General features: G+C 42.4%; 2 protein-coding genes across 3 annotated transcripts; one reads left to right on the top strand and one right to left on the bottom strand.

Annotated features, from left to right (window-relative positions):
* Positions 1-942: 942 nt before the first annotated feature.
* arl13a (ADP-ribosylation factor-like 13A) lies at positions 943-5,445 on the bottom strand. 2 transcript variants are annotated; one of them, XM_085789416.1, is made up of 10 exons: positions 5,237-5,445; positions 3,746-3,862; positions 3,557-3,627; positions 3,214-3,466; positions 2,966-3,071; positions 2,678-2,883; positions 2,469-2,577; positions 1,835-2,099; positions 1,617-1,733; positions 943-1,504 (listed from the first exon to the last, which is right to left on the bottom strand). In XM_085789416.1, exons 1-10 carry the CDS (start codon positions 5,254-5,256, stop codon positions 1,449-1,451), a joined length of 1,320 nt encoding a protein of 439 aa, XP_085645542.1. In that variant the 5' UTR covers positions 5,257-5,445; the 3' UTR covers positions 943-1,448. The 2 variants fall into 2 exon arrangements, with proteins under 2 accessions (XP_085645542.1, XP_085645540.1); XM_085789414.1 differs by having other exon boundaries at positions 1,218-1,504; positions 1,832-2,099.
* Positions 5,446-10,649: 5,204 nt separating this feature from the next.
* xkrx (XK related X-linked) lies at positions 10,650-21,602 on the top strand. Its single transcript, XM_085789413.1, has 3 exons — positions 10,650-11,500; positions 18,158-18,417; positions 19,794-21,602. Exons 1-3 carry the CDS (start codon positions 11,145-11,147, stop codon positions 20,657-20,659), a joined length of 1,482 nt encoding a protein of 493 aa, XP_085645539.1. The 5' UTR covers positions 10,650-11,144; the 3' UTR covers positions 20,660-21,602.
* The last annotated feature ends 262 nt before the right edge of the window (positions 21,603-21,864 follow it).

Genomic DNA, 21,864 nt, shown 5'->3' with positions numbered 1-21,864 from the left:
GGACCCCTCCACTTTCTCTCTCTGCGCTGCATCCAGCAGCAGCAGCGCACATCACACTTTAACCTTCACTTCACACGCCATCAATACTAACACAAACTTGACAGTGGATCTGTTAATATTTTAGCTTCTATATCCGCAAAATGTCTCTATCTGTCTCTACAAGCAGGAGCAGGCCCCATCCCCCCTGGGCCCCAGCTGCTGGAGGCTCATGGTGTCCAAATGTTTTTGGTAGTGAAGAATAATATCAATCAACTCAACTGTAGTAGAAATAGTCTGACACTTCAGTAGAAGCACTGAAACACACAATGCTCATAAAAAATGTTACCAAAGTAAAAGTTCTAAGTATAATGAGGAAAAAAGTATTGTGATTCCTAATGAAATGATTACACAGTAAGTGTGATCTAACAGAAAAATATGCTCATTTTGGCCTCAGCGGGTTATTTAGTAAAATGGGGAAGAAGAAAAAAACCTTTTTCCTGCACAAAAAAATGTCATTTCATTTCTGTCTCTAGGCAACACAACAAAAGGTTTAGCAGTTTTGCACATTTCAGTAAAGCCTCATTTGAGGGCATTTAAATAAAAGTCTGCAATGTTTAGAAGTATAATTGTAATTGGCTTGAGCATTTGATGGCCCTGGCTCATGTGGTGTTTACAGTCCTAAGAACAAAAGCAGTAAATTACATCTCTATAAATAAAACTACAGACAGTTATCAATTATAGCAGCTGTGGTTCTAAATATATGGGGCCCTCAATGGGATTTTTAAAATAATACCTAATGACCAAAACAAACTTTTTTATGACAGAAATTCAAAAGACACCCTATAAAACGACATGCAAAACCATGGCTTCATGTTTCATGTTTACATTTTAAGAACCATAATGAGCCGTAACATTAAATGCTGCTACTGCTGTCATGTAAACACACAAGACATGCCATATATGTAGTGACAAAATGTTTATTATACAATTTCATAAATATGTTTATCACTTTAACAATGACCTTTGCTCAGTGCACCAATCATTACTGGAAAATTATTCCAGTAATCATAAAAAAGGATTTCAATCAAAAAAATAATAATTTCCCTTACAAATAAGACTGATGACACAGATTATACAATTTTTACAACGTTTTGGCCAAGCACACATGTTAAATATTTACCTTGTATTTAGCTTTTTAAGATCAATGTTCTTTTTCTATGGTTACATATTTCTGCAGACCTGCCCTTCACTACGCTTTTGCAGTTTTAACTCCAACGGTTCAGGGACCAGGTCTGAACTGACATGACAAGTCTCTATATAGAAATAAAAGACGTAGCAGTGAGAACGTGACTTTCCCCTGGTGAGAAGAAGCATGTGAGTGAGTTTGTGAGGTGACGTAGTGTGTTGTATACTACTGCTGTGGACCACATCCTCACACACGGGTGGCAGGACACAACCAGGAACCACTCTCACTGTCCCTGATCCTGACGTTCCTTCAGAGCCAGTATTGCTTTTCGGTAAAGATCTATCAGGAGACAGGGTCATCTTTTTAAACAGAAAGTCTGGATTTCATCACTTTCAGAGTCCAAAGTGTTACTGTATTTGATTGGTGGATGGAAGAAGTGGAGGGGGCTCACCAAAGGTCGCAGAGAGGTCCACAGGTTGGGAGTAACCTCTGGGCATCTCCTCTGAGTTGATCTTGTTCTTTCTTTTCACTTTCACAACTTTCTTCTTCTTCTTCTTTTCTCCTTCAGCTAAACACAAAAGAAAAAGAAGAAAAATTAGATTTCCACTCTTAAAGATCCGATATTTAAAAGAAAAAAGAAAAAAAAGGCCATTCATAACTGATTACAACCTTTCTTCTCCTCATTGTCTGGCGATTTTGGCGTGTCCAGAGTCTCTTCTTTCACCTTTGTTTTGCGTTTAATTTTGCCTTTTTTCGGGGGGATCAGCGCACTGCTGGCTTTCACTCTGTGAGCAGAGTTTTCTTGCTCTCCTTCGTTACCGTCACCCTCCTCTTCTTCCTCCTGTTCTTGTTCTTGTTCTTCTTTGCTTTTTTCTCCATCCTTTTCCTTCGCCACCTTCTTCTTCTTCTTTGACTTGAGCCTCTTTTTAGATTCCTGGGAAAAGACGCGGGTTTGAGTCAACATTTATTCAGTGTCACACTCATTTTATACCACATAATCACAGAGCATTTCATAGTTTAGTTAACATGACCATAAATAAAGGCACAGTGGGTTGTGCTCCAACGATTGAATAACTCATCAGTTGGTAGAAAATTAATCACCAGCAGTTTTGGGAGGTGATCAATCAGTTTTCCAGCTTTGATTACATGTTGGTTTTTGATTGCTTTACACCCAGAAACCAGGATGGACACTTTTTGGACATTTTATAGAAAATTATACTTAACAAGTCATGTGATTGAAACAGTAATAACATGAACACATTGAACTGTGCCTGGAGGAAAGACTGTAAACTCTGTCTCTCACCTTCTGCAGCATGTCTCGAATGGGCTGCAGTTTTCCTTCACCCTTGCTCTTCTTCTCCTTGTCTTTGGGCCGATGAACCTGGCGAAGGTCTGACTTGCTGGATCTCATCCTGTGAGAGGGCATTTGACATAAAAGGTCAATATGCAACTTTTTTTTTTTCTTAAAGCTTTTATTTTGACCTGTAGAGTATTTGAGTTATGAATTCCTACCGTTCCACTTTGGTCTTTTTGCGAATTTTCTCAGTTTTCCCGTTCTTCTCCCTCTCCTTTGACTCCACAGGTCTCTTACTGTCCTGGCCCACCCGAGTGCACAGCTCAGGATAATCCAGACAAACCGCACGGAGTAGCCACCGAAGGCCTCGTAGAGTCTTTCTGTCTGACCAGCGACGCAGGTCCATTAAGGCTGAACAAGGCTCCTGAGAGCGAGAGCACAAAATGTGAGTTCATCGTTGCTATTCAGTTTGCATTAGTGAATTTTAGAGCAGTGTAGCTACTTACAATATGGCACAGAGAGCGGCTCTGGTTCACAAGCTTCTCAAGGGACAGAATCTCAATCAGCTCACTTCCCAGCAAAGCATTCATTTTGTCCTGTTTGTTTGCCAATCTGAAACAAACAAACAAACAAAAAAAGTTTGAGCACAGACCCAAGTGACTTTATAATGTCTGTATTTTTTCTCCCATCTCAATTAGCCACCAGAGGGCACTGTTGATCACATTTAACATCATATGAAGCTGAAGATATTTACACTAATATTGGTTTTCCTGCCACTCGTGGTTGTTTCAGCAGGTCGGCCAGGACTTCCTTGACCTCCCGTATCCTCTGTCTGTCACTGGAGTCCACCACAAAGATGATCCCATGGGCTTCTCCGTAGAGGTCCTTCCAGCCTCCTCTTGAATCTGCTGATCCTCCAGCATCCAGCAGGGTGACCAGGTAGTTCTCCACTCTCAGTTCGTTTCGCACACAGCCGTAGGTGGGTCCTGTTTCCACAGCATGGGGGACTTAAAGAGACATGCAGGAAAATATTGGTTAAGTATTGGTTAAACCTGCATTTTGTGCTTTTAAATCAGAAAAAAATACTCTTAAATTACCTCTTGACATTCCTTTGATGGCGCATGTCTTTCCTGCTTTGTCAAGACCAACCACAAGAATGGTCATTTTCCTGCAGACAAGTACATACAGGACAGAATCTGAGTTAAAGAAGCAGCATACGGCTTTATTCTCAAGGTACTCAGTCATTATCTCTCATGGTTTTTTTTATTTTTTATTTTCATTTTCACCTGATCGGTTCTTGTATTTTTGAGACCCAGTTGCAGCAGTTGCTCAGCAGGTTGAACATGTTTACTTGAGGTGAGCAAGGTGAGCACAGAGGCCACCATTTTCTCTGGAACTGGTACCTGGAAACAGATGGTCATCCTTAGTATGACTCACTTATAGATACACACACACACGAACGCACACGTGCTGATAGAGCGAGCCAGTTGAGTCACACGGGGTAATGACCAGGTCCGGCACAAAGATGCTTTGTGTCTGTCTCCTGTGAGCTTAGCAGACTTTTACAGATGGTCAGACATCCAGGTGGTGCTTCGACTGCCAAGTGTGTCTCTCTGCTGCACCAGAATCTACATTTAACTTCAGTCCTCAATTCTTTCTTTCAATACAACTTCAAATTTTCTACCGATTCTTTGATTACTAATTAGTCAGCACAAAACAAGAAATTTCTCAACAGTTAACATCAAGGACCATTAAAACACTGTCATGAATATTTCCCCTGATTCTTCTCATCAACCAGTTTTGACATGATATAATAATAAGATGACAGTAAAAGCTTTCTTCCATGTCCAGTCGCTAACACAAGGCTTGTGACACTCATGTAGCAGGTGGGCCCGAGGCAGACGGGCCACGCACTAAAAAAAACTGCAGATCTTACAGTCCTTTGTCGTGCATCTGTTCAGGGTCTGTAATCTGCTAAAGCCAGTTTAGGTTGGCCCGCTTTTACCGTGTTGTTCCCAAGCCGACCCATATCTGTTATGGCTGTAGTCAATGAGTTCATCAACCTTTCTGTCAAAGTGTGAGTAAGAGTTTGAGAAGAGTTTTTTTGCACAGTAATCTGAAATTGCAGCAAATTAGACAATCTGAGCAAGTAAAAAAAAAAATGGAGCTAGTTTGTGAGAAAAATTATTTTGATGTCAGCAGCTTTTGACACAATATCACCTGTTCCTATCCCAATGGACTAAATGTGCAAGTGTAAAAGTATGTGTATGTAAAAGAGTGATCTTTGCATTATTTTAACACATTGCTTTTTTGACACTGTTAGTTTTTTTGGTCCATATCTTAGTAAATATTAAATTAATTGATGTTAGACTTAAATGAGCGACTAAACTATCAAAAACAAATAATTCAGTGAAATTATATAAAAAATTAAGGTATAATCAAAATCCCAATAATCAATAATAATGGCCACGAAAAACCTGTTGATTTAAAAGGTTATTCTACAAAGTAATCTACAGTAGATTTCTATGTGATTATCATTAATAAAACTAGTATATCTGTAATTACACACAACAGCATGCTGGTTTAAATACACACAAACAACAAGCGAACAGTACACATGGGTACAATGCAGTAAATCGATTGACATAGACAAAGTGTTTTAAATTCAATGGGCACTAAGTGCCTTGTACCTGAAACAACTAACTAACTAACTAACTAACTGACTAAATTATGTGTACAAATTTTAAAAAGCTATTAGAAATTCAAAGAGTACTTACACAAGTAAGTCTGTGTCCATTCATTTGTTTGGGTGCGTGTCTCTACTAACATCTTGTACCCACCAGGTAGGAAACTAATCAGGCTCACGCTAAGCCTTTGGTCACCCCATGTGGGACGTACATGGGAGATGTTTTGGTATTCCAGCCAATCCCAAAGCCCGCTGAGTTTATCTCTGACCCCATTGGATGCCGTGGTCCTTTTTTAACTAGACCAAATTAAAGTGCACTGGTGAACTAAAAGTGTCTTGTGGTGTGATCTGTGACGTGTGGTGATCTCATTTTCCCGCTGAAGTCTGAAAGTGGCAGCAAACACAGCGCTGGAACAGATTTAGTCTGCACAACAACAACATAGCCACTCAGGGAGATAATGACATCATAGCTATGATGACGGTCAGGTAGTGCCACACAACAATGTACATGAGATGAGTCTGCAGGTACAGTTGGCACTAAAGCTTACTACTGTTTTTTTATTTGTATTGAGACAATTATTATTATTGACCAGCCAAGTTTATATAGCAGATTTTCTGCACATTTCTGCTCCAAAAATATGACAAATTGAAGGAAATGAAGTATTTGTTTGTTAGCCAACTGTTGTAACTATAACCATATGACTGTAAATATAGTTCATTTGAAGTCAGAGTATAGTGCCCCTATATAGCTTTTACAGCTTTTATGCATCTCAGTAAGAACAATGACATGCAGCATGTCTTCACCTCAATATACATGTTAAATGATTAAAGGACATTAAGAAAAACTAAGGGCTGAACCAGGACCTAAAGAGATATATAAAAATACACTAAAAATGCACAATGTAACGCACCCCTCCGAAACCACAGCTGCGTGAAAATGACGTACAAGGAACTAAGAAGATGGAAAACAAAGAGGATAAAGGTCCTTAATGATATCTTACGCTGCCTCTTACAGAGCCTCATTAGATAGTATTATGCAATGTTATTAATACAATAATTCATAACACATAGTGTGTGTGGCATTAGCCACTAGATGGCCTTGTATTCACAGGATCTATTTTCAGTTCGGGCTGCTGTATATCATACAGCCTGTAGATAATATAATGGCTCTATGTTCTAGCTCTTGACAGAATGATTTTCCTCTGCATATAAATTTGAGTTTATTTATAGTCTGTTCTGCCGATGTTTTCCCTCTGTATGCACCAGGCCACGTGAATTATAATTCCATGCCTTGATATTTATGTAGGAAAATCTGAAAAAAGAAATAAAGAAAAGAAAACAGACAGTGAACTGAGGAGAAGCGTTCCTGCAGCTATAATGCAATTATTCTTAAGAGAAATAAATGTCTAGTGACAGCAGTCAGACGGGAGCAGTGGTTTGTGTACAGGCCTTATCTCATTATGTCATTAAACCAGTGTCCAATCAGGTTCCACCCTTCTCTGCTGAGTAGACTCATCCCAGACTCTGACCACAGCCCTGTGTCAGCTGACACTGAGACACACACACACATACACACACACACACACCCCCACTCATGAGCAAAAACAGCAGCAGCTGAGGACCACACCCCCAGATCCTCCTGTTCACATTGCACACATGTTTCAGAAACCCCTGACCAGTGACCGCTGCTTTAGTAATCTCAATTACAGTTTACATTGTTTTACAACTTCTGTTTTTTTGTGGTTGCAACATTAAAAGAACAGGAAATGCAGTTTTTTGCTGTCTTGCCTGCAGATAGATGAAAAGAAATTATTGATTCTCTTTGTTTTGAACGCTCTTTAAAGAATCATTTGCTCAATTAGAGCTTGTTTACTTCCTAGCCGGGAGACAAATAGATCTACAACGATTTCTTAAGTTTGTCAACAGAAAAATGATTAATAGTTCCAGTATTTTTTTATGCAAAAGAGAAACATGTTGCTCTCGTCTTAAACATGAGGATTTCCAACTTCATATTTTATATCAAATTAAACAGATTTTTGTCATTTTCTAATATTCAATTGACTGAATGATGAAAGAAACCACTAGATACATGAAAGGATTGATGACACATACTGTATGTCTGTGTGCTAAATGTGAAGGCTCAGACAGTTGGCATAATATAAAGGCTGGGAACAGGAGGAAACCCACACACTGACTCTGTCTAAAGGAAACACAGATCTGCCTACGAGCACTCTGTGAGCTCACTAATCAAGATGTTATCTTTTTTGTTTGATCCTAAATGTAAAGAGGACACGTTGTGGCGTCTTTTGGACAAATTGTTTATTTCAGTCTTGTTGACAACCACCGCACCCTGACACTGACTGACTGACCGCACCGCACCGGCCGGTAACACAATGTCCACGGCGTGCCTGGCGCTCTGTAATGAGGTTTCCGTCTCCTACTTCCCCATGTCTCCACAGAGCAGACAGCCTCTGCAGACTGAAGTCACTGACCCACGCCACCGCCTCACCAAACACATGCATTAGTAATGACAAGTCTGCATAGGTTGTGTCGACCCCTTTCACGATGCCAGGCTCGTGTCACTGACTTAGATGAGATCTGATTAGACAGGGTGAGGTCAGGATGTTCGGGGTGAGTGCTGTCGAGGCTGAACCACGTACAGTGAAACACTCAGGGAAGAACTCCCTTTGTTGTTTTGGATTTTTCAAAATATCAACTGTAGCGAAAGTTAAATCTCTTCTACAAATGTTTTTTTCTATTCCTGTTTTAAAAAAGGGCATAGGTTACTTAAGGTGACAGGTCGTGATGAGTTGACTTCAGCTTATAGCAACACAGTTCAGTTTTGAAGTGGAAATGTTAGGCTAACTACTGCAGATTGTCTCTTTCTCATGCGCCTTGGAAACAAACGGTCCTTGTTTGCATAAGTAGCTGAGCAAACATCGAACTGGTTTTCTTTTTGCCTTCATCACAAAATGTCAGTGTACTCTAATGAGCAAGAACCCTTGACAAATAGGATCATAATGTGTAAAAAGGTGAATGAGAAGTGAAGTTCAAATGGCTGATTCAGTGTGTGTACAGTATGTGTGTGTTGCCTGCACCTGTTCATGTGTCGGACTCACTCAGAGTCCTGCAGGTCACCATAACAAGGCCACGTCCACCCTGCTGGTTGAAACTAAAAATGGAAGAGCAGAGAAACTGATCTCCTTATCCTCACCCTCTGCACTTCCATTTGAAAAGCGACAAATAGACTATGTGGTAAAACAGCTATATTTTCCCCAGTGCATTTTCTTTTTCTTTAATTTCTCAGTGAGCAGTGAGTTTGACTGAAGTTGTCCAGAGAGGGCGTCGGCGGTGGTGGTGTTCCCCTATAGAGTCACAATAAATCTGTCTTCTTCCTATTGATTAATGTGTTTAATTCAGAAGAGAGGCATCTACGATTTAAAAACTTCAACTCTTCCTCATTCAGCATGAGTTGTAGTTGTAGTAGTAGTAGTAGTAGTACACAAAGTCACAGTGACCTGCGACATACCCCATGCTGAAAATAACTTGGCCTACATGTGACTGATACAATTAATCCACAGATTCTGTTGCTATTTCCACTATTTTATGCCCCTTTTTCTATATTGAACAATGTGATCAATGCATTATTATGCACATCACTTTAATGTTGCAGCTGGTAGTGGTGGGGTCATCAATTCAATTATATTTTGTCAATAATCTGACTCTGTAAAATAACTACCAACTACAGCTGCCAGATTAATTTAGAAACGTACAGTTGTCGTCTCAGAAATGCAGTGAAGTAGAAGTAGCAGTCGCAGTCAAGCACAGTAGAAGTAGCCTACATCGAGACTGCAGTTCGCCACGCTATGAAATAATCATGTATAATTATGTAACATTACAACAAAGCAATTACTACTTGCGCTTTTGAAATCACTCCGCCCAGCAGCCGTGTCTGGAATGTAGTTCCGGCTACGCATTTGCCTCAAAAACAACTCTGTCTCGTTATGTTACATGATTATTTCATAGCGTGGTGAATGTGCAGGTCACAACTTCGTTTGCAGTGCAAACGTTTGTAGTTGTTGGATTGTGCGGGACAGGGGACCTGTACCGTTCACTTCCATTGTGTTCACTGAGCAGCTTGCGTCTCTGCCCCGCGGATCTCAAAACAACATGCACCGATAATTAAAGATAATGAACCTACTTCTATGACTATAACGATTATGGCAATATAGCCGAATTTGCCAAAATGTTGAACTATCCCTTTAAGTAAATTTACTCAGTTACATCAGAGCTTCTTCTTTTATTTCATTTTCTTCATCTTCTGATGTGTGCTACTCAGTTTTATTTCACATGTAGCCGTGCAGAGCGCTGTGCAGGTGTTTACATTCTTGTTGCCACACAAAACCACTGGGGAGCCTGAACAGTCCCTATTCATCATACGCAGCATGACAGTGGCCCCAAACATACACCCACAGAGCACTACCTTCAGAGACCAGACAAACATGTGCTATTGAACCCTGATTTCTCTCTTTGAATATGCACTTGATATGAAGCTACATTTTATTTTTGAAAGCAGTGTCACTTTGTAACACACCTGCACACAGTCAGTAATGAACTGAAGGAAGGAGGAAGGAGGTTGCCAGTGTGCAGTGAGAGAGAGAAGAGTTCGCAAACTTGCTTTGTTCATTGCTCCACATATCAAAATACGTTATATAGAGTCTTACTCAGTTATTTGTATACACAATCTCAGCTCATCTTAGAAAGCCCTGATGAAGACCAGTGCTGGTGGCCGCGATCCATTGGCTATGATTTTTAAACTTGTTGCCATGTAAAATAAAGGCATTTTAATTTTTTCAACAATCCTACAGTGTGCCTTGGGATGGGTTTTTGTTTGTTTGTTTGTTTTTACACTTTTGTGTCAAACTGTAAACTTTTGGGAGCAAACCAACCCAGCAGTCTTTACTTTCAATGCCCCAAAACCTTTCCACCATGTAGTCTGTGTTATATTTATAGCATACAATGATAATTTGTTTCCAGGATAGCTGCCAGTCCACAATATGCTCTTCCTGTCATTATAAGTTTTCACTTCCCTGCTTTATTACTGACACGCGTTGAATGACTCTTTATTCTAAGTTGATTAGACTGAATGTAGATTTATGTCACAGATAGCCTGTTTCTTTTACAATAAACAAAGTAGCCTATTATGTATCTCATCTCTTTTACTTTTAAAGTACACGCCCCTCACTTCCGGTTACGCTGCGTGTGTGCGTGTGTGTGTTTCTAGCTGACTTGACACACTGACAGTGCATCAGCGGACTGGCCGCACCAGGCAGCTCCCTGCAGCAGCAGCAGCAGCAGCAGCAGCAGCAGCAGCAGCAGCAGCATGCCGACACGCAGACACCGGACCCTCCTCCCCCGGCCTGCGGTCACTCTCCCCCGCTGGATGAGCCCTCGGTGTGTGCCCCCCTCGCACGGAGGAGAAACAGCGACAGCAGCAGCAGCAACAACCCTCGCTCAACTCCAGCCCCGAGCGGCAGTAACACGTAGCCTCCGAGTTTCGCCCGTGTGTTGATCTTTTGTTATGAACTGACAAGCAGCAGCAGCAGCAGCAGCAGCAGCAGCAGGGCTGAACTTTCCCGTTCCCACTCGCTGCGTGCGCACTGACGGTGCAGCGCCGACCGCTCAGGGATCGGACAGCTGGGTGGTTTCCCCCACGGATTTAAACCACACACACACACACACAACAGGCTCGTATCGCTACTTAGGACGACGGTATATGAGCGAGCCCATGGGCGTGTAGAAGAGGAGCGAGAATAGGCTACAATGAGAAACCGGCGATGATCAACTTGGTGGAAAGTTGGGAGAGACGGCGCATCAAGGGAGATAATTACTAAAAAAATAATAATAATAATAATAAAAGGTGATGTTCGACGTCAAAGTCCCGTAGAGACGCCGACGCTGTTCAAGTCAAAACTTTTGTAGGCTCATATCTAATCATCATGTGTGAGGTGGCCATGGAGGAGCAGGAGCGGGAGATCTCGGACATAGACCCGCACGAGACCTCCTCGGTGGCGGAGAACGGGGTCGTGGTGATCGCCAACCACAGCCGGGTCCGCGCGCCCCTCAGCGTGGTCTGGGCCACCCTGCTCTACTTGGCGGAGTTCGTCATGGCCGCGGTGCTCAGCAGCATGTACCACAAGACCGACGACGACATCTGGATGGGCTTCACCATCGTCTTCATGCTGCTGCCCGCGGTGCTCATCCAGCTGACGCTCACCTTCATCCACAGGGACCTGGGTCGAGACCGGCCTCTGGTCCTGTTCCTGCACCTGCTGCTGCTCGGCCCAGTCATCAGGTGGGTGGGTGGGTGGGTGCGTGGGGTGGTGCCGCTCAAAGGCACGGTCATGGTTTTTGAATGTTAAGTGACGCGTTAGGCTACTTTACATTGCTGCAGGTCGTTTTCCTGCTTCTCATAGCCTACTTTGTTGTGTTTACCTTTCATACAGCAGTTTATGGCTCTGATTTAGGAGAGGTTCTCGGATCAATGTGGAAAGAAAGTCCTGCATTAAAAATTTTACTTGAGCATACATTTTGAAAGAAAAAAAAAGTCCACAATAACCCATATCTGAATTATTGAATTATTATTATTATTATTATTCATCTTTATTGCAGACACAACAAGCGGTCCATATCAACAACAACAGACATGTTAAAAACAGATTTAAGAAGGAGAGAGAGAAAAAAGACATACACAAAGACAGAGAATCAATTCTCCACATAATTCATAAGCAGGCTATCCCACCAGTGTTTTCTAAGCCTGGAGGAATACCTATAGCAGCTCCTATCAGGGCTGGTCAAAGCCCCAATAATGCTGTTCCCCGAGTCATCCAGGCGGCACATAAAACCATACATTAAATTTCTCAGAAGTGCTTCACAATTGGGTACATTTAAATTAACAAAATAACACAAATGTGTGCACATGTGTCAGAATAAAAGTGGAGTAGCTATGCCGAGCAGCACCCTCTGCTTTTCTGGCAGCACCAGTTCTCCTGGGTCTTAGTTTTTCAAAGTACTTGGCAGGTAGTTTGTTCAAAGCATAACAGTTGCCTCAGTTGTATACTATCCCTGTTTTCTGTCTCTCCATGTGATCTCAGACTGACTCGATACAAGCACCTAAGCACGTAGTTCAGTGTAGGATTTAAAATTATCTTATATTCCAGCACTGTTGAATTGTAGGAAATAACCCAAAATGTGTAAAAACACAGTTAACAGTGAAATTCATTGAAGAGCACAGAGGAATCAGGATCATATATTTCAATACTGATTAGTCATACGCTGTATCTCATTCTCATTAGTCTTATTGGACAGGCAGGTACCACTTTCCATTTACAGTGCAGGGCAGTTAATGGAGATTGGCATCTGGATGAACAAATTGGCAGTCTGTGCCGAGTGCGTAAAAAGCCCTACAGTGATCCGCAGTGTTTTATCATTATGGGTTATGGTGTTGCTGCACCATTTAGATGATTCACGGATGAGCTTGCAACTATTTTGATAACTATAGTCATTTTCCAAGCAGTAATTCCAAACCAGCTTCTCAGGTGACAGTATTTGATGCTTTTCAGGGTCTTGTACTAACTAGTAAACTGAATATCTGTGGGTTTGGTGTAGGATTTGTAATTCTTAGACAGGGAGAGCTGTTGTGAGAAATTCCTGGAGATAAATCAATCAACTGAGAGTATAATTCACTGATTAACTGGTAACCCAGAGCTGTAGTCCTGCATCTTTTGTTTCATTTCTAGTCTATCCCTTACACAACTTTCATTTTCTGTTCACGATAGTGCAGTACGATTACTGGAATACAGACTGAACATTTCTCAGGTGTTTAAAAGCATTGCAGCGATGTTTGAACGTACGGGATGCTAAGTGGAGGCAATGAATCGGTTAGTAGGTCAACAGAGCAATGATCTGTAGTAGTCTCTCAAATGAAGGGTTCTTGACACTTAGTCCAACACACTGAGACATCAGCATCAGTTTGGCCAAATGTAATTGACATGGATGCTTTTTTTGTGTTTCTTTATGATAGTGGTTGAACCGGTGTTTTTAGACTGAATGAAAAACCTGTTCACAGTGTAGAAGAGGATGGACAACTGAATGTAACAACAACCTGAAGTGAGGAATAGAGATCACGTCATTATTCCTGTAATATTCTCTATCAGCTTTTAATCTGAAATCTCTTCAACTGTGTTGTCATGTCCTCTGGATCACAGTTGACCCCCCCCTGCCGTCTAGACTCCAGTCTGTCAAATGACACTGCAGAGCTGGCGTCCGCTCTCGTAACACATCCTTCACATTTTATGGCATGTACGCCATTCGGTTGTTATGACCTCATCTGAGGATAATAGCACCCAAAGGCTTTGGTGCTGTAGACCAGTGAGGTGTGGCTGGAGCAGGACAAGAGAGGTCAGAGAGAAGCTGTACAGTATATGTTGCTGGAAAGGTTTCTGGAAATCAACGGAGTAAGGAGGAATGCAAATGAGATCGATCAGTAGATTTAGAAGTAGTAAATAAGTCTAGGCCTAAAAAGGACAAGTCTGCTATAGGTCTGCCCTTAAGGAGGTGTTTATTTGAACAGTGCCAAGTTGCAGCTGAGATAACCAGTTTGACGATACATGACTCATGTAGGAAGCAGTAGGTGTAGATGCCTGCCTTAGACCCCGGAAATTCAAATCTAAACTTGATACTTCGCTCTGAACTTTGATTTGTCAACAGAGCCTTGAGGTGTTGCTCTGAATTTACAGTACTAGTGGCGGAGTTAACCGAAGGGTGTGTTCTTTTCTTTTACAAGGTGCGATCCTGAGGCCTGAGCTTCAGCTGCAGGTTACTTTCCACAGGAAGAAAAAGGACCTTTGCAGGACAAATTGTTTGTAAAAAGCCTCAAATGATTTGTGGCTTATCTTAAAATACAACAGGTGAATATATTTAAAAGACTACTGTCATAATTAGAAATAAAGATAAAGGGCCAACAATAATGATGAAGAGCAGCTACAGAGGAAATACGGGTCCTTTGTGATTCATTTCAAAGGAAGGGAAATTATCTTATCTTGTATCTTGTTGTTGAGTAGTAAATCAGAAACAATAAAGCGCAGTGTCTCACCACTCAAGCCTTATTTGTGCATTTCCTGGTTCACCTGCTACTACTGTTACTACTTAGACACGGTATCTCTCTGGAGATTGGCAGCCAGCAACTGCAAGGCTTCTGCAAATATCCTGGTCCTGAGCCGACCTGTCCAGATGTCCACAGGTGTGGTCCATCTCTGTGGCATTTGCATTCATTTCTCCGCACCATGTGTTTTGAGGTCGGCCTCTTTGTCTTTTCAAAGAAAGGCCCCATTGTGGGATTGTCTTGTGTGTTCATCACTGTTGGAGAATCTCTTCTTCTGTTCGCTGTTGCTTCACTAACGCTACAAGTGCTACTTAAAGCTACATGTGTTGTTCTGGTTCGGAGCTAAAGCGACAAAACAACACATGCAGACTAGTAAATCGCATGCTGGTCCACTCTCCAGAGTTTTAGAAAAAGGGTGAAGTTAGTCCGCACACTGTTGTAGCTCCTCAAATGTTTATTGTAGGCTATAAGATCAACGTTTCAATCACATAGATCTTGCCCACATCCTGATGAAGATCTATGTGGTCGAAACGTTGATCTTATAGCCTACAATAAACATTTGAGGAGCTACAACAGTATGTGGACTTCACCCTTTTTCTAAAAGTCTGTTTGTTAGTTAGTCCTGCACCTGTAATACTTTGGATGTACCTGCTACTACTATTGCCACTCTACAGTTACCACTAAAACTGGATCAAGGTCAGGCTCTCTCTAAGGTTCAGCCACAGGTCTGTAATTATTTATTAACACATCAGAGATAAAGTCACATGAAGGTGTATGATAGACCCCTGCACCTGCAGCTCTGGGGTCTGGTGTTGCCAAAATTCAGTTTTTCTGTGGTCTGTGATCTGCCCCACTGTGATTCTGTAAAATAAAAGCCTCAGCGATATGTAATTCTGCAACAGTTTTTGTCTGCAATTCTTCATAGCCAGTATCCAGTGACACTCTTATGTTAAAGTTAAAAGGAAACCAACTGAAATGCAAATCAGATACGGTAAGTAAAGAAAATCTGATAAGGAACATTTACAAGCTCAGTGATGAATACAGACCCGGTAGAAGATGCCTATTCCTGTTTTTTGTTATATCTCCATTAAATGTATAAAGAAAATCAAAGACAAATGGGAAAACTGCTCATTTCTGAAGTATATGTTTAGTTTCAGTCACTGTATCAGTGATATTTTTTACACCCTGAGCAGAACATGTGCTTCCTGTACCTGTCTCAGATCCTCTCCTCTGATCTCTGGAGGTTTTTTACACTTCAGAGCATTTGATGTCGTTTGGCGAAGGGTTTGATGAATAGCTTTGTTTAGTTTGGCTAGTGGAAAAAAACCCCAACAACCAAGGTATGAGCTGCTGAAAAATGTGAGCAACCTCAAACCAAAAGCAGCTGCATCTGTCGGCCGCGCATTGGTTTATGATCCTGCGGCGATTCAAAGCAGCCGTGACTATGGAACAGATTTTAATATTGCCTATGCAACAATATTTGCTCCATCCTCTTCTTGCGGTTATCATTTATTGCGCAGAGCTGTAACGCAACCAGGAAGCACATAGCAGGGTTGTTGGGACATTACAGGTCAGTCTGTTCTGCTGCTCTGTGTTTTTTGTTTCCAGCACGTCTTATTCTGTGCTGCTGTAAACAAATCACCTCCGCTCCCTCTCGCCTCAGATGGGAGTTTTCCTGTGTGACTTAGGGATGGTGTAATTGCTGATCCTCTGACTCCACAGCCAAACATCCTATGTCTGTTATTAAACAGGAATTTGACTAGCATTTTTTACATTTGTTGTGTTTTTAGTTGTTTTTGGAGTCCATCGGAAGATAATGTGACAGACAGTCAAAGTCAGAAATGCAAATGAGGGGGTCGGGTATCTGCTGGAGGGCGGACATTGTCAGGACTTGTCTCCTTTAGATCCTGAATACCCAAAGCAGGGACAGTAACTACATAATTACTCCGGCAGCTAGGACCGGTCTCAGCACGTAGAACTTCTTGTTTTGTGTTTTTATAAACTTCACAGTCTAACAAGGTCGTGTTGTAGACCGTGATGAGCCGCATGTGGTAATCCCAAGAGACCAAAACAGGATGATCTTGCTAAAGAGCTGTCGAAAGAATTTCCTGAATGCAACGCTTAAGAGAATATCAGTATTTCACTTGTGACAGGAGATGCCTTACATCTTATTGTGAAAGACGGCGCTTCTTAGTTCATATTTTTGTTTGTGACTGGGGGAACAGATGACATGTTTAGACTGCAAACAGAGCTGCAGCCGGTGTGTTTCCCTTTTCTATAAATCCATAAGACGGAGCCTTGGAAGTCAGAGTATTGATTCTTTTGGCTAATGCATTCCCCGGTCATCCTGTTTTCTTTTTTCGACTCTAAGTGAAATCCAGCCTGCTGCTGCTCAGTTGCTGTACAGAATCCTAAGTGCACACTGGCTCCAGTTCAGCACCCTCATACTTGATCCTCGGCCCATTGTGCTGCCACATTCCCAGGGAAAAGATGTCAGTAAATCAGGTTTCTGAGTTATGTTACTCCAATGTAAACCATTGTTCAATAAAGCTGCCTTTGTGTCTTTGTGACTAACAGTCTGGGAGTGAATACACAAGAAGTGTGTGTATGCTTGTGATGAGATAAGGCCCTGCTGGCAAATAATGACAAGATTCCCGTTGTCAGCCTTGAGATATTTGAGTCAAACACAGTTCAGGGACTAGTGAGGAAACGCAGCACTAAGTCAGAATCACAGTAAGTAGCAGCTGAAGCAACAGGATCTGAAAACGCCTGGCTGCTGCTGCTGACTGCGCAGGGTCGCCACATAGCTCATAGTTTAACCACGCAGAAGCAGATTCATTTTGGGATTCCTGTGCGTCAATGCTTATAATGTCCAAAGTTGGAGGTTTCTGAGAGAAAAGATAACATTCCTGCAGAGTGATGTGAGATTTAGAGCAGCGGTGGGAATCCTCGGAGGGGCAGGGTTTGTGCGCAGATGTGCAGCCCTGAGAGTTTCAAGTCAACATTATTAAGGGATTTAATTGCTGACCTTTTCTTGTTGGCAGGTGGAAACCTTGCACTTCCAGTTTAGGCAGTTCACTTGTTTCAGCTTGAATTTTGGTGGTTGATTGATGGTATTCTGGGGATTTGTTTCGGCGGGATTTTTTTTTAAGTTGATCCCCTAAAAGAAAAAAAGTCTTTCTTTAACTTGAGAAACAATTGAATTAACTATAAACCCCCAATATTGGTTGAAGTTTTTAACACTTTTTTTTTTCGCTGTGGCTCTTGAATAGATCCTTTTTTTTTCATCTGTAAAAGGTGGAAAAACATGTTTCCCTCCCTCCTGTGTGAATAGTGTGGGTTGTCCCTCTATTGCCACTAAACACATGGAGCATTTACCTTGTAAACGTTGAAAAGAACCACGCCCAGAGATTTTCATTACATCCATTCAGGTCACAGGAGACCATGATTGCTTTCTTCTGACTGCCCTCTGGTGGACTCCTGTTACCGTGTGTGTGTTTGTGTAGCTGTATCGACAAAGACAAGGTCTGTTTATGTTGGATTCCCTACATGGGAAAACATTTCTGTGGTGAATACTGTGTCCAGTATTAATAATTCAATGAGTCATTTTAAGTTTCTACCCCCAAAACAAGCTGCAACAGTAAACTGCTGATATTTTCCACCTGTTACTTCGTTTAATTCTACCTCTGAATGTGCTCTGTAGACTATATTGTTCATACATATTCACCATGTCTGGTGATTACAAAACAAGACGCCCTGACGTCCCACCAGTGCGGTGTGCTCTGACTTAAACATAACATTGTGCTGCCCTCTGTTGGTGTGAGAATATTCCTCCACTCTCGTCCTCAGGTGTTTGGAGGCTCTGGTGGTCTATTTCAAGTCGGGCAAAAAGGAGGAGCCGTACGTCACCATCTCCAGGAAGATCAGTCTGAAGAAAGGACAGAAGACGCCCATGGAGCTGGAGATCGGCCAGACGGAGCGCAACCTGGCGGCTCACAGGAACGCCTTCAAGCGCACCGCCGTCATTCAGGCGTTTCTGGGCTCCACGCCTCAGCTGACGCTCCAGCTCTACGCCACCATCCAGGAAAAATACTTCCAGCCCATGAGATGTAAGAATGACTGGGAGATTATGATTAAAAGTCACTGTCTATTATAACAGCATCTTATGTAATCCCCACTCGAATGACTGTGTTACATCCGGGTTTATATTCTTGGAAAAGGTTGAAACTCATCTGAAACCGCAGCTCTTAGAGACAGTGACTCATCATTTTGAATGAACAGCGTACAAATAAAAATTAAATGTCACAGCCAGTTTTATAGTGTATGTAAATGTAGTTAAGCCACTGGAAGATTTTGTTACACTTCATAAAAGTCTTATTCGGTAGCTGACAGATCAGATTTGTGTTTGAGGATATCAATGAAGAAGTGTGAGATCTAAAGAAGTGAGGGTTTGAGTCATGAGTAGATGGGACATAATACTGTCTAAATGCATTAAGCTTCTTTTTTTTCCTAATTGAAGTTTTACATTGGACTGTCTTTAACTGAATTCTTAGATTTATTTAGACTTAAGAACACGTTTTTTCACTCAAGTCCCCGGGTTAGTGTGTAATCGTTTGAGGGAGAAAATAACACGTTCTTCATGTTGCAAAAATAATTCATAAGCATCCAAACACACTGGCTCAATTAAGTTTTGCTGCTTCAGTTTTAATTGGTCTGGTATCTTATATAAGTAACCTTTAGATGGATATGGTTGTATTTAGGTTCTCCTGCTCTAACCTAAAACCTGCGGCACCTGTTTATCAGAAGTTTAAAGGAATAGTTCACCAAAAAATGAAATTCAGTCATTATTGGCCCTCATGATGATTAATACTCCGGAGTAGTTTTTTATTCCTCAAAGTGCATCTGGAGACCCGGGAGGGGGGATCGTAGTCCAATGAAATCCTTACATGAGAGTCAATAGCACCCGACACAAAAACTTCCATAAAACTACACAAAAACCTTGTAATATTCCTCCATACTTCTCATCCACTGCAATCCAAGTGTAACCAACGTAATTTTGGACATTTTTACAGCCTAAACAGTCCTGCATTGAATTTGCTTGGGGCGCACTCTTGCGATTCACGCATGCATCGTGCCCAACACAAAAACGTCAACTACACAAAAACCTTGTAATATTCCTCCATACTGCTCGTCCGCTGCAATCCAAGTGTCCTGAAGGGATATAGTCCAGAGTTTACTCGAAACTACGTCATTTAGGACATTCTTCTCTCTGTGAATGTCAGAGCACAAAACAGGACTGTTTAGGCTGTAAAAACGTCCTAAATGACGTTTCAAGTAAACTCTGGAAGGTGAATCAATAATGACTAAATTTCATTTTTTGGTGAACTATTCCTTTATTGAGCTGTAGACATTGTTTGAGAGTGCAGTGATGCTCTGCTGTAGATGTAATTGATGGTTAACATGTGACCTCTGCCTGTCTCCACAGTGGCTCTGATGGTCATCACCCTCATCTCCGTCATCTACGGCGCTCTCGTGTGCAGCGTCCTGGCCATTCAGATCAGGTACGACGACTACAAGCTGCGGCTGCGGCCCTTCGCCTACCTGTGCATGATCGTGTGGAGGGGCCTGGAGATCGCCACCCGCATCACCACCCTGGTGCTCTTCAGCACGGCGCTCACCTACTGGGTCATCCTCGTCGGCGCCGTCAACCTGCTCTTCTTCTTCTTCCTCCCCTGGGTGGAGTTCTGGGCGAGGAGAGGCTCGCTGACGGAGGACGTGGAGAAGAACTTCTCCAAGCTGGGCACCACGGTGGTGCTGTGCAGCTTCACGCTGCTCTACGCCTGCATCAACATCTTCTGCTGGTCGGCGGTGCAGCTGGACCTGTCCCACCGGGAGCTCATCGAGAGGAAGCAGCACTGGGGGCGCCTGGCCATGTACTACTGCGGACGCTTCGTGGAGAACATCGTCCTCATCACGCTCTGGTACTTCTTCAAGTCGGACTTCTACGAGTACGTGTGCGCCCCGCTGCTGTGCGTCCAGCTGCTGATCTGCTACAGCCTGGCCGTGCTCTTCATGCTGCTCTTCTACCAGTTCTGCCACCCCTGCAGACGCCTCTTCAAGTACAACGTCCACGACTGCCTGCGGTGCGTCTGCTGTCACAGAGGCGGCGGGGGAGAGAGGGGAAGGCGAGGGAGGATGCCGCCCTCTTACTCCACCGCCGCCACCATGGTGCTGGCGCCGGAGGAGCCGCTGGAGCTCCTGGGCTCCCAAAACTCTCAACACCGCGACCCGAGCGGTCAGCCGGGTGAGCGGGAGACGGCTATTGTTGACGACATAATGGAAGCAGCCTGAGGAAGAACAAAAACTGAGGCTCTCTAATGTAGAAATGCATCATGGGAAAAGTGAGGCTTGATGCTGGCTCAGCTCAGAGTGCCCAGAAATCATGGAGGATGATTTTGTGTCAGAGATGTGATAGAGAACAAACTTTCACCCATTTTTTTCTCTCAAGTGCACAGAACTATAAAGATTTTGCGTTAACTCCTGATCGTCCGTATTCAGGATGGTTACGTACACTTAGGGCACCACGAGGCCCCGGTGTGCCAAAGAATGTAGCGTGCTGAGATATGCAGCGATGCACAAAGGCGGCCTTGAGAGAGCAGCAGCGGGTCAGGTACGGGACTGAGCCAGGTGTGTGGGAAACGTGCCAAGTGTGCCCGAAGTGGCCGAATAAAAGACTGACCATTGACCGGGAAGACCCCAGTTTACTTCCTCTCAGGGTTTTCTCTCCATGGAAGACCCCCCTTCCCTCTTTTTTTTGCACACGTTTGCGTCTGCACTACACAGACTTAAAAAAAAAAAAAAAAAACACAAAGACAAAGACAAACGGCAGAAGGTCAAGAGGAGGTTATAAGAATTTATCTTCCTCATACCCAACTACATAAACCTGCTGTGATGAATGCTGCCTTGTGTTCAACTCTCCGATCTGGTTGCCTTCATTTAAAAAAAAACAACAAAAGTTTTTAGTTTTACAAAGATACGTTAGCAAAAAAGTCAGTCAAGAATATCTGTTGAAATCCTTTAGGGACCTCCAGGTGTGTATCTTTTAAAGAAAATAAAACAACAATAATCCTACATTTGATGTTGCATTAACACGAGTGACACTGAATGAGCTCCTATTTTATTGAAGTGCTCTCACACTGTGCTTATTTTTTATGTTTTGTCTGATGTCACAGTTTGTTCGGTGCCTTTACTGCTGCTGTATTACTTGAAAATAAATAAAAGAATCTGAAGCCTTCTCAATTATTCTTGTCTTTTTTTTCCAAATACAATATTGTTGATTATTATTTATGTATTATTTGCCTGAATAATAAAACTTTTTTTTTTTTACCTTAATAATAAACTTTTATCTGTCCTCATAAACGAGTTACGTCACCAGCAGGACAAAATTTCCTGAATGTTGTAACGGAAAACTTCCTCATTCCTGTGACGCTTTTTTTTTTCTTCCCAGGCTGAGTCTGTCCAGCAGGTAGGTAGGAGGAGGAGGAGGAGGAGGAGGA

This window comes from Trachurus japonicus, chromosome 10 (genome assembly GCF_045865225.1).
Source record: "Trachurus japonicus isolate A0001 chromosome 10, Traja_1.0".
NCBI classification, from domain to species: domain Eukaryota; kingdom Metazoa; phylum Chordata; class Actinopteri; order Carangiformes; family Carangidae; genus Trachurus; species Trachurus japonicus.
This window is presented reverse-complemented; position numbering and strand designations above follow the sequence as displayed.